The sequence below is a fragment of the Chelon labrosus genome, assembly GCF_963514085.1.
Source record: "Chelon labrosus genome assembly, chromosome: 4".
Lineage (NCBI taxonomy): Eukaryota > Metazoa > Chordata > Actinopteri > Mugiliformes > Mugilidae > Chelon > Chelon labrosus.
In genome coordinates, this window is record NC_140340.1 from 25,758,104 (window position 1) to 25,770,322 (window position 12,219).

The 12,219-nt window shown below is 40.5% G+C and overlaps 1 protein-coding gene across 2 annotated transcripts; it reads right to left on the reverse strand.

Annotated features, from left to right (window-relative positions):
• Nucleotides 1-474: 474 nt before the first annotated feature.
• LOC311487026 (inter-alpha-trypsin inhibitor heavy chain H3-like) lies at nt 475-11,815 on the reverse strand. Of its 2 annotated transcripts, XM_084543113.1 has the most exons (23): nt 11,553-11,812; nt 8,455-8,490; nt 8,318-8,341; nt 7,717-7,871; nt 7,535-7,639; nt 7,288-7,450; nt 7,023-7,133; nt 6,803-6,928; nt 6,466-6,582; nt 6,212-6,380; nt 5,884-6,009; nt 5,581-5,762; nt 5,268-5,453; nt 4,649-4,788; nt 4,369-4,529; nt 4,074-4,103; nt 3,893-3,943; nt 3,625-3,657; nt 3,362-3,475; nt 3,048-3,249; nt 2,720-2,895; nt 2,512-2,623; nt 475-2,423 (listed from the first exon to the last, which is right to left on the reverse strand). In XM_084543113.1, the coding sequence occupies exons 1-23, from the start codon at nt 11,682-11,684 to the stop codon at nt 2,285-2,287; spliced, it is 2,790 nt and encodes a 929-aa protein (XP_084399239.1). In that variant the 5' UTR covers nt 11,685-11,812; the 3' UTR covers nt 475-2,284. The 2 variants fall into 2 exon arrangements, with proteins under 2 accessions (XP_084399239.1, XP_084399240.1); XM_084543114.1 differs by lacking the exons at nt 475-2,423; nt 2,512-2,623 and having other exon boundaries at nt 2,777-2,895; nt 3,044-3,249; nt 11,553-11,815.
• Nucleotides 11,816-12,219: the final 404 nt, after the last annotated feature.

The following is a 12,219-nucleotide window of genomic DNA, read 5'->3' on the forward strand; positions in this document are numbered from 1 at the left end:
GATTAAACTGGATTAGTTTGATTGATGTTTGTTTGGGTTAGCGTTGCTCGTTTGGGTAACATTAGCGGCTTTGCTGATTTTAATGGAGGTGTGGAAGTTTACCTGTGGTACATCTGCCTATATTTCCATCCTTGTATTGTTTTCTGTAAGGTATTCATGCTGTTTGAAAATCCCTCCAATGAAACTCATTTCGCACCTTTAATGTGTTGGGTCTTCTTTACCTTGAGTTAGTGTCGCAATAAGACGCAACGATCCCACTGCTGCACCCAGTGGCCACAGAGGGACGAACAAGTTGTTATGTCCTGCACTTATGAAATTACAGTTTTTCTCGATTGCTAAGACACATTTCTCGAAAGCAGCTCTCCTTTTCTCTAAACTGTGAACACAAAACCCAATTTTCAAGCTACATTCACAAAACATCAGACTCTTCTTGCAAAACCAAACTTTCACCTCAAAACTGTTTAATCTGTGCTCAAAACTGAACTATGTTGTCAAATCGTGCCCTGAGTCAATCAAACTTAAAAACACTACTGAGAAGTCATTAAACACTACATAGAAAAATAGAAAACACAATGCTCAGGACATGAAGCTGTGGAAATAAATGTTTATTGTTCACTGTTGGCTAAATGCATGTTGCAAAACAAAAAACCTGTGTATTAGCACTTGTACATAGCAAAAAACAAAAAAGAAGTACAATAGAAATCTTGTGCATTTACACGTAGCACTTGTACAGTACAAAAACAAACAGAAACCTTGTGCATTTAGCACTTTTATACAGTAAGCCTACATAAAAATAAAGTACAAAAATATACAAATGAGATTTCTATCCATTGTAGTGCCTCACAAACCAGTGCTCTCTGAACTGGCTTATATATGTTCCCTCACATCATTAGCCACAGGTGTGATCAATTTTGAGTTGTTGTGTTCAACCGGTGACACCAGTGTTTTAATTGTGTTCGACTTTTGCCACCTGTGCTCACCATTATGCAACACAGGTGCATCACAATGAAAATGTGTTGGCAAGTTGTGTCTAAACAGGTGAAAAGTGCTTATGGTTTTGCCAAAAGAGTGACTGATTCAATCATTGGGTTCAGGCAACTGAGCATTTGGTTCAGACAATAGAGTTTAGTGTTTTAGCAATTGAGAAAAACTGTAACCAAAGGTGCCATTTCCATTATTTAAATACTAATTAAATTACTGCATGTACATGTAAATGAGATAAGCTAAAGTAAACATTAGTATAACTTGCTATTATTATATATATTTTTTTTTCAACGTTTTTGGATATACCATGACCTGGATGACTGAGAACCTTCACAGACATTAGTGTTACCACACAGACATAGTCATGCCTGGCTTGAGTTTAGAGGACTCAAGGTACCATCTCTCCCCATTCCCTAGTGAACAGTGATGATGATGATGATGATGATGATGATGATGATGATGATTACGATCACTTGATCACTGTGAGTTCAGGCTTCTGGCCTCAAAGTTGCTCTGTGAGACACCACACAGTCCACGTGTGGCATTTGTGGTCAATCTCAAGTAGGTGCAGGGCCATAAGATTGTGAATCAAGACACAGACCACAGACAAGTAGCGAACAGTGTGAGGCAAAGCTTGACTGTCAGGATTTTCTAATTGAAACAAAAAATTGACAAAAAAAAAGTAGTTTTTGAAAAACTATTGTTATGTGATGATTTATTCTGTTATGTTAGCTGCAGATACGAAAGCATTAACAGCTGTGAAGCATATTAAGTGAAAGTACACCTGTCAGCTGTTGACACTGATGTTGTGATTTATGTGACACTAGACTTGACTCTGCATAAGCTATGCTCCAAAGATTAATTACTAAAATTTCACAGCAAGCAGAGACCAAAACCTGACAGACAGGCCTTATGATAAACAGGCTTTACAAAACTTTGTATTTGCTTGATTCCAGCAAAGCGTGGAAAATCTGACATGGTATGTGAAGCACACAGAATTTATATGACTCTGTGACAAACAAACAGCAGAGATTTTTACCTACTATCTTGTTTATGTCATCACTGGATCTATATTGTTATTGTTATTGTTATAAAACAACCCTAGGGTTCAGCAGGAAAAGCCTCATAAAGCGATTAAGATGCCGCTCTGTAACAAGTGTGCTAAAGTTAATACAAAGATAACAGTCATTTGTTGTATTATCATCATGTAAAAATGTCATCAGCCTGTGTAAATTAATTTAAGACTCACTTTAAAACCACACATCACTCTCACCATAACAATGTACCCAGGTTCCAGTGTTCAAACAGTCTTAAACAGATCTGACACAGTGTAGTCTGACGCTGTTCCATCGATGAGGCCTGCTCCGTCATCGTTAACAAACCAGCAGGGGACATTTTCTCCATCCTTCACGTCCTTGCTGAAGTTCTTCTGCCAGTGTCTGCAGAACACATAAAACTTGATGAGGCTTGAATACTTCACGTGAATCTTGTATTGTGCATTCAAAATTGAGAGAAGAGCAAGAGCACCTGGTCACGTTGAGCGTTTGTCCCTTCACATACATGGTGGCATGTAATTTCTCCTGGACTTCACCTGGATGCAGGTCTGCAACCTCAAACTTAACCCCATGGTAGAACTGACCTGGAGGAAAACGGCATCATTCATATCTGTGGTTTTATCAGAAAAGTTCAAATATAAAATAGCATCATGTTACAAAACCGTACTGCAGTTTTCTACCTAGCAGACCGTGAACTGCAGAAGACAAGTGGTGACTGTCCAAAGTGTAGAAACCCAGATAGTCTTGGTGGTAGTGTCGTCTCTTCCAAACCTTTGTGTGTTTGATGACTATGAATTCAACTGAGTGCTTCAGTGTCACTTTGAGGCTGCAGTTGTTAGTCAACCTGAAGTCCATGCTGGAGGAGAGACCAAAGAGTTGTAATTAACAGCGAACAGCAAGACAGTATGGATGTGGTTATTTTGTGTCTTTGTACTTCACAGGAGCCATGTTAACACCATGATTTAAGTGCATTAGTTAAATTGTTTTGTTGACCATTAACTTACTCACTTTGTTTCTTTCAGGGAGGTTGTATCAGACCACAGCAGGTTGATTTGTTTGCCATTGTAAAAGACTGAGATGTCCTTAGTGCTCACGTTGAGCCTCAACCCCAGCTTCTCATGGGTGATACCAAAACGGCCAAAGTAGGTGTTGAAATTACCACCTGGAACAACTTTCTTCTTGCCAATAATTTGGCCATTCACCACAAAGCCTGAAAATAACAAGGAGGACGATTTCTTTACCTTCTCTTCTCATAAATCTCAAAGAAAAGAAACTTGTACTCTCTTTTTAGAGCAACTGGGTGAGCAAGACTCGGGGCAGACCTGATTCTGGGTCCCTGACCAGATTGAAAATGGTTCCTGGTTTGTCGTTGATGTTGAAGCACAGAGCGTCGCCTCTGTCAGGGAGCTCTATCAGGAAATGAGGATCTCCATCCACTGAAAAGACAAGTATAACAGGCATCTTATTGTGATGTTTAATACAATTCTCAGCAACAGTAATGCTATAGGTTGCATTCTCAGGGACAGCAGTAATTTTCCCTACTCTCAGTATCTAAAAATGAAGCTTAAAAGGATGAAATGATTACCATCTGCTTGACCCCTGGAGTGACTGCTGGATCCTGGTAAAAGCATAAATAAATACAATTAAATCATCATTTAGTGTTCAGGTGTTCAGTGAGACATGATCATGTACATTATTTGATTAAATTCAAGATTTTCCATACGTTATGACCATAATCTCTGTTGGGGAATTGTATAAAATAAAAACAATTATTGTTATTATTGTTGAAAGGAGTCGCACTTTCCGTACCTCCAGTGAATAAAAATGTTACTGTGAGTGTATGAAAAGATTACCGCTTTTTGGAGGTTTTCGTAGCGGTAATTGGCGTGAAGGGGTCCTGGACCCTGTTAAATTCCAAATACATGAAATAAAACAATGAATTATTTTGTATCAAGGTGTTCAGTGTGATATGAAAATGATCTTGTACTGTATGTCACAGGATTCAATAAAATTATTAAGAGATATTTTTCATACCACTGTCTTTCTCTGCTTTCTGTCGCTGTGCTGTAGAAAAGGGAAAAAAGCAGAAAACACAACAGGAAGTCAGTTGGATGCCACTGGCAATGTGTCTCGTATGATTAAACAGGTTTCTACAGAATAGAAGAACATTGTGTAGTATCTTCTCATAGAAAGATAATCCACCAGCTGCCTGCTATGGTTGTGGCTTGTTAGTTGAACAGACAGCCCGTGGTATAACCAATTTGCCGCAAAATAAACAGAAGAAACTGGCTGCTAACTAATTTAACAAGATCAGTCTCATTATCCCTACCCTCAGTCAGTTTATCAGCGATAAAAGAGTTGTCTGCTCTGTCCTCAGCATCAGGCTTGGTGACCACCATGGAGGTGAGAGGGGTGACAAAGCTGTACCGCAGGGACATGTCCAGGGCCTTGGCTGTGATGTCGTTTTTCTCCTGCTGAGAACCAATGTCACTGTGGTGGGAACAACAAAGACATCACTTTATTATTCCAGAATGACTCGTGAGTCATGAGAAATCTGCATCTCTGGGTAATCTGTCACAATTCGCATAGAACCGTGCAGATGAACCTACATCTTCTCCAGAAGCTGTTGGATAGTGAGGTAGGCCCACAAACGCTCAGTGAAATCCCCAAAGATGTACTCTTTTTCTGGGTATACTGTGTTCCAGTTTACCACAGTGGGCTTACCCTGCACCCGGAAGTCATCTTCATGCTAGAGAAAGAGGAGAGATTAAGTGACCGATATTACTGACAGTAGAGGAAATTAATCATTGGAAGAAGGCAATAAATGGTGTGGCTTTTCTTTGAGGGGTGGTGTTAAAAACTGAGGGAATGCAAACTGTAGGAGGATGTCATACACACACATCAAGTTTGTATTACTCTCACTGCCAGAAGGAAACAATATTTTAAATGTGTTGAAAAAATGAATAACCTGTCATTGATTAATTGAACCAATAAACATTTTTTTCTTTTAAACATTTTGTATATTTAAGAAGCTGGGTCTTACAGCCTCTAAGAGTCTCTGGAGAGCTTAAATTAAGTCCAAATGGTTCCATTAAATTCTTGTGAGTCTATTACATTCATTCATTTAAAGTTTCACTCTTAAGATTTATTATTCAGTCACAGGGACCGCGTCATTGTTGCTTTTTTTTCTCCAGTGCCATTACTTATTGCCTGCTGTCCATTTCTCACCCCTTGTGCAACCACTTCCAGCAAGAAGTTATCCATTTCATTTTCATTCAGCAAACCAGCCACCACGATCTCTGAGCCGTTGAACAGCTGGCTGTAGTGGTTTTGGGTCAACAAGTCCACCGCATTGTCGGGATAACGCAGATCCACCTCCAAGAGCAAAGGGCTCGACACCTCCTCATAGAAACCCTGGAACAAAGACACACACTCAAGACACACACTCATGCAGTCTCTGTCCACTTGAAGGCATCTCTAAACTTGCTTGGACACTTCCTTTTTGTAGTGGCTCAGTACATATTTTAGTTTTGTAGTCTACCTTGAGTTGAACGACTACATCTGAACCCTCAAAAATTCTGCGGGCCAGTCCCTTGTTTTGTTTGCACATCACATCGAGGAAGGAGTGATCCACGTCATTTCCAAATCCGAGGCAGAACATAGACATTGTCCCGCCAATAGCAGAGTGCACGTTCTGCTGGATCTTGTGGGCGTTGGTCTCCCCTACAGGTGCAGGCATGCACGGTTTATGCAATATGAACATCTCCAAGGGTTTGTCAACCTTTTGAAAACACCAAATCTTTCCAATCATGAAATGCAGGGAGCACTGCAGAACACAGCTCACCGTGGTTTGCCATCCCGTCAGTCAGTAATATAATCATATGTGCACTCCTCTCTGCATTTTTCTTTCGGTTTATTTCCCTCGTCAGCATGCTCGCTGCCCCCAGTACAGCATCGTTGATGTTGGTAGCTGAAAGGAAATGGCACAGTTAACACAAAAGAATCCCCTTACGTAACATTATCAGAGAAAATCAAGCTGAAAGCCCTCAGCTTGTTCTTAAAACAAATGTTCTTTTATTGTGAAGAATAATATGCATGTTTAAAGTGGATTCCTAACTGTGGATCCAAACAAGGAAATTAACACCTTTTACATCTGATTGTTTTCCTCTTACCTCCGTTTTCTCTTAAGTTCATAACATAATTAATGGCTTCCATAACATTTGTCTTTGTCGCTGCGGTTAAAGAGTCCTTCCAGTACTGAACTTCATGATCAAACAGAACAATAGCAAAGTGGTCTTCTTCGTGGAGGTCATTCAGTATGGCAACTAGTGCCTCTCGGGTCTGCAAAGGTTCATAATTTCATATATGAGGGTGTGCATTCAGTGTGGATTCAGCATGTAAATTAACCTGCACACAGATTCTCTACCTGTGCAATCTTTCTTCCTTGCATTGATCCACTCCTGTCTATCACAAACACCACATTCGTTGGGAGTCTGTTCAGATCAGGGGGAGAAAAGAAGTGCACAAAGTATCCGTTCACAACCTAAAGAGAAATGGAATATGTTATTAAGACTAATATGGAAATGTAGCACAAGGCTCTGTGCATTATGTAGGAAAGTAAAGGTGAAATCAGAAAGATTCATTTTTTCAGATTAACAAAAATGAAACTAGTTCCAAACGCCTTTTAGAGTTTGGTTGTATTATTGTACTTTAGATGGCAAAGCTGGTGCTACGCTACTGCATGTTTTTTGTCAACAACTGACCTGAACTTCCCCAAGGCGCGCTTCTCGTTTCACATCGTACGTGATGATGAAATCTCCATCGATTAGTGTGCCTTCACACGTTGGACACTTCTGTTGCTCCACTGTTGGAGCGAAAAAGATTCGCGCCTGAGAGAAAGAGAGAGTCGCTTGGTCATCGTTACTTTCCACGTCCTTAAATCATCCTTAAATAAAGTACAGAGAAACGCGTTTAACCCTTTACCGATGTGTCTGTGACGGTTGTCTCTATGAGGTGGAGCAGCTCGTTGGTGAGGAAAGTTGCTGTGGGCTCGACAGAAGTAATGCCCTGCGGCTCATAGATGTCTGTAAGAATCTGTCTCACACAATCATTGAGATCAAGAGAGGAATCAGTGTGATGTAACAAGTCTCATTCATGTTGCCACAAATTCCTCACAGCTGCACTGTGAAAACACTGGAGAACAGAGCTGTTATTAGCCCATCCAATAAAATAGGAGAATGTGTTCAACCTGAAACTCCTGCACCGGTTGTTCAATATTAACTCGGGTCAGTATCTCGTATTTTCCCAGTTTCCGCTGAAGGAGTTCCTCGTAGACCAGAGTGAAGGTCACGCTACTTTTGGCAGCAATGTTGACAGACACTGAGAACTTCTCCATTTTTCTTCCAGAAGCCCTGTAATGATCAAGAGGGATTTCTATAATGTGATGTTAGCATCACCACATGTTCAAAACCTCGGCCGTCTTCAGTCCAACATACTTGACCAGTCCTGCCGACTTTCCTGAGGAAACAGCCTTCTCATACTGTTTCTTGGCTTTCTCTTTCTCTTTCACCTCTCCAACATAGGCCTGACCATCAATCTCCCTGTAACGGACATCTGTCAGAGTTAGACAGACATAAGCGCTGTGCCCCATCGTCAAAGGTATTGAGTTCTGACTCACATGCTGAAGTTGGTGATGAAGGCCGTCTTGGGAAGCTCCATTTCAAAGAAGATTTCCTGGGAGGAGTTGGCTTTGTTGAGAGCCTCGGAGGTCATGACCGTGTGGGCGAAACGAGACGTCACCGTGCAGGCGACTCGAACACTGTGCACCTCCACCTTCAGATGAAACAGGCAACATTACTATGCTTGTAGAATAGGATTTGCTTTAGCAGCTTCAGGAGATCATAACCACAAAAATCCTAAATGCATTTTTAAAGCAAATAAAACCAGTGGTCAAGAGGATGGGAAGATTGGTGTTGCAAAACAAAATGTGGTTGCTGTTCTTATAGTGGTTAATGCAGGAAGGAATAAAAAACAGATGGACAAAACATGCAAAGCCAGAGAAGCAAAGAGAAAATAAATATGTGCCACTGCAGCGGGGAGAGAAGGACGGAGCAAGTGGCATCTGGAAATGATGAGGTTTATGGGAAATGTGAGCTTCATCTTGTGAATGCTAACAATACCAATACTGCAAAATCGAGGCTACCGAACATGTTGTCTATGATTTTGATTCATGAATAATTTGGCAGATTTTCAAACAAAATGTAGATTCAGTTTCTTACGTTCGCAGAGTTTGTACTTCTTTTCTGTGGAGGAAGAGAGACAAACATATTTTTCAGCATCAGTATCATCATGTTTCAGCACAGTGTGAACACAAACAAAAATCCTACTTCAGCTAGTAAAATTATAAGATGAGTACCTGTGTTGATCTGGCGCTCCTAATTGCTTTGGTCTCCTGGAACACAACATAGGACCACCACAAGGTTATTGAGAGAGGAAACACACAACTGAGACGAATGACACAGATGTGTGACTATTTACCATCAATAAACTTTAGATTTCCCCAATTATCTGCTATTAGTGAAACCCTGCCACGAAATTCTCATGACTTTTTATGCAAACAACGCCTCAGTAATGTCTACCTGAAGAATCCATGGTGCTGAGAATAAAGTCGCCTCCTCCATTTTTCACAAAATGTCTCAAGCAGGTTTTTTCAGAAAAAAAAAACAAAAACAAGAAGAAACATGCAGTGCCATCTACTGTCCGGGTGTGGACACAAATCAAACAAATGCAAACGTGGGAAATAAATTGTGAGTGGTTCAAGTCAAACTTGAGTAGCAGGATGAAAACAGGCAACCACAGGCAGGGAAGAAAGGCTGGTAAACTCAGAAGATAATGATGGCGTGGTGACTCATTGGAGGCATTAAACGGGCAGATATCATGCAGTAGAAAAACAGATGTCTCTGCCTCTCTTGTGAAAATAGTGAATCCACTAAAATGCTCTGACTGATTAATCATTCGTGAGAAAATAGTGTTGTAGGCTGGAGATTTATTGGCGTAAAGGCCTCTACTTTTATTGTGAAAAAAGAACCTTTGTTTTGAAATGATTTACCTCATGTCTCCTGGCCATAGTCTGGCCCGTCGATCTAAAGAGTGAAGCGAAGTGTCCTAAACCTGCATTATTTCCAACAGCCTGATGAGGCATTTACACTGACAATATTTTGTAATATATTTTGTAGCTACATTTATATATATTCATTCATTCATTCATCTTCTATACCCGCTTATTCCTGTTAAGGGTCGCAGGGGTCTGCTGGAGCCTATCCCAGCTGTCATCGGGTGAGAGGCGGGGGTACACCCTGGACAGGTTGCCAGTCCATCGCAGGGCTAACACAGAGAGACAGACAACCATTCACACACAACTCACACCTACGGCCAATTTAGAATCACCAATTAACCTAACCAGCATGTCTTTGGATGGTGGGAGGAAGCCGCAGAGAACCCACGCAGACACAGGGAGAACATGCAAACTCCACACAGAAAGGACCAGTCAGCCCACAGATTCGAACCGGTGACCTTCTTGCTGTGAGGCATCAGTGCTAACCACCTTGCCATTTATATATATATTCAATTGAAATCATTCCGATTGAAGATTCCAAATATCAATCAGGAATTGAAAGTTTCTTACATTTGAGATCAGCATAGTCTGTTTACTGAGGTCGTTACATGAGGCAATTTGTTCTAAATGGACTATTATTCAGATGATTACTACTGTCCATGTATATTTATTCTAACCATCTTTCATCATCATTATGGTCTAAAAAGCTACTCTTGAGTCTTCTCCAATCCATTATGATGTACTGGGTATGCTTTAAGTCATAGCTATTGACGAGATGCCACCGCATGGGCGTGAATGGTGTTCTGGTGTTCTTCTCAGGCAAGTCCTCCCTTTCTTGTCCAAATATGTTCATTTCTGGCTCAAAAAACAAACAAATGCATCCACAAACCAATTCTGAGGCCTGAGTCCTGTCTTGTTTATTTACAGTGACTTTACTTGAACCAGCACTCAAGGATTTTACGCCATGACTTTGCACGTGTATTAACAGATTTGAGGCTTGGAATGTTTGCAAATAACCCTACATTTAGTCTTTTACTTTCAGCTGAAGATTTTTAGATCCAGATTGTGTCTGCGTGTGTTTATAGTTAGGAAAATCACTCCTGCAACAAAGTGCATGCCACATAACTAATATGTAGCTGTTTATAAAAATCAGTTTCAAAGCTTCAATGCACTGTTGTTGTGCCTGGAGATGACAGAGCCGCCACTGTCTCTGCATGTTTTTCCTGACTTTTCTCTGGAACAATTTTTTTCTGCGCAACTTGGTGATGATTGTCTTTAAACAGTAAAACATTGTTGCTTCTGCCAGACATCCAGATTTCCCTGGTGCCAGAGAATTGTTGACGGGAAAGATCTGCTCTTAAGACCCCAGATACAAGCTTTCATAATCTTGAGTGTAGACTCACAATTAATGAGGTATTAGCTGACACAGAAAACAACAATACAGACGTTTGTTTACATGCAATTTTTAACTCACTCAGGGGTGTTGTTTGGTCCTTTGGAAACCATTTCCAAGGTTTATTAAAAGAAAAAAGATAACAGATACCACAGAATGTGTATAAAAATGCACAGAACCACTAGGTCTGAAAGGTGAAGCCACTGCTGGAGGATATATGGGTGTAATATTGCTGACGGTCGCCAGGTGCTGGAACAAAAAAATCTCCAATGTACCTCAGTTAAAAACAATTCAACATCTCTGATGAAATACTAAGCCAACTATTTTTACATTATGCCTTATTCTGGTTAATCAAGAATAAGGCAGAGGCTATAAGGCAGCAATAGTGGTGGAAAACACAGATTCACAAATCATATTAGGTATGTAGACCTACCTAAAATATGCTAAAAGTTTTAGAATTAAAATGGGTGTTGCAGCTGTGAGGTTCCAGTTTCAGAAAAGTAAAGTAAAGTAAAGTAAAGTAAAGTAGAATCCCTTATATATCATGCTCCTGACCCTGTGTGGCTGCTCATCACAACTTGATAGGTTAAAGGCAGAGAAAGAGTTTCCCCCCATGACGGATCAATAAATTATTATTATAAGAATATATTTCACCAGCAACTGTCCTCCTGCAACGTTCATAGCGCTCTCTATACTATACAGCTACACGCCCATACACTGTGTCATGGTTGCAACACTGTTACAAAAACACCTGCCTGCTTGAACTTTCTTTGTTTTATTTCATGCACTGTGGTGCATGAAATAAAACAATCAAACAATCAGGTCAGTATGACAAACAGATCCCCTGCTAGAAATGATATTAGAAGAGGAAAACTGCACGTTTGCATCAAGTGCAAGAAATATATTTCCTTCCTCTCGTGCATTGTGTAGACTAAGACGAATGTGTTCAGTGGTGCACATGGATCTATTATTTATTTCCATAAAATACTGTCAGTAGGTTAAATACCTGTGTCAGTGCACCGCTCCTGGAAATAACCAAATCTCCCTGGGCCTGAGCTGGAAGCCAGAGGCAGACCAAGGCCCACAGCAGCAGGACTCTCCACATGCCCAGGAAACGAGAGGCCCTCTTCCCAGCCATGGTTGAAAACAAGTGCACAGGGAAGTAAAGGCATTTGGATATCAAGTCTTCCCGTCAGAGTTACTCCGCCCACTCACTGTGCTTCAGTAGGAGGGGCCCTGTGCCAATATACGCTTAAAATGTGTGAGTCATTGTGTGTGGTTTTCTGTAAACTATTGTGTGTTGGGGGTCTCACATTCAAATTTTCTTCATCCAGTCCCAACTTGCCTGTCCTGTGCTTAACATAATTTGTGTAGTGTGCTCCTGCAGGTAAGAATGCAGGCTATAATATATATTAATTATTTCGCTGAATGCATTTACTTCTTGTCCACATGTTTTGTTAAAAAACATGTAATTACTTTAAATGCTGATATTTCCTGTAGTAAAACTAGCAAAACTACAAACTTGTTTTGTCTTTTGCACCGACCATAAAGAAGTGTTTCACCAGTTATTCACAACCAAATTATCATTTATTAGGTTTCATGTGTTACATGAAACTACAGCAGACCTCACGTGAACTATATTCCAAACTTGTACTGTTTGGAAACATTCTGGG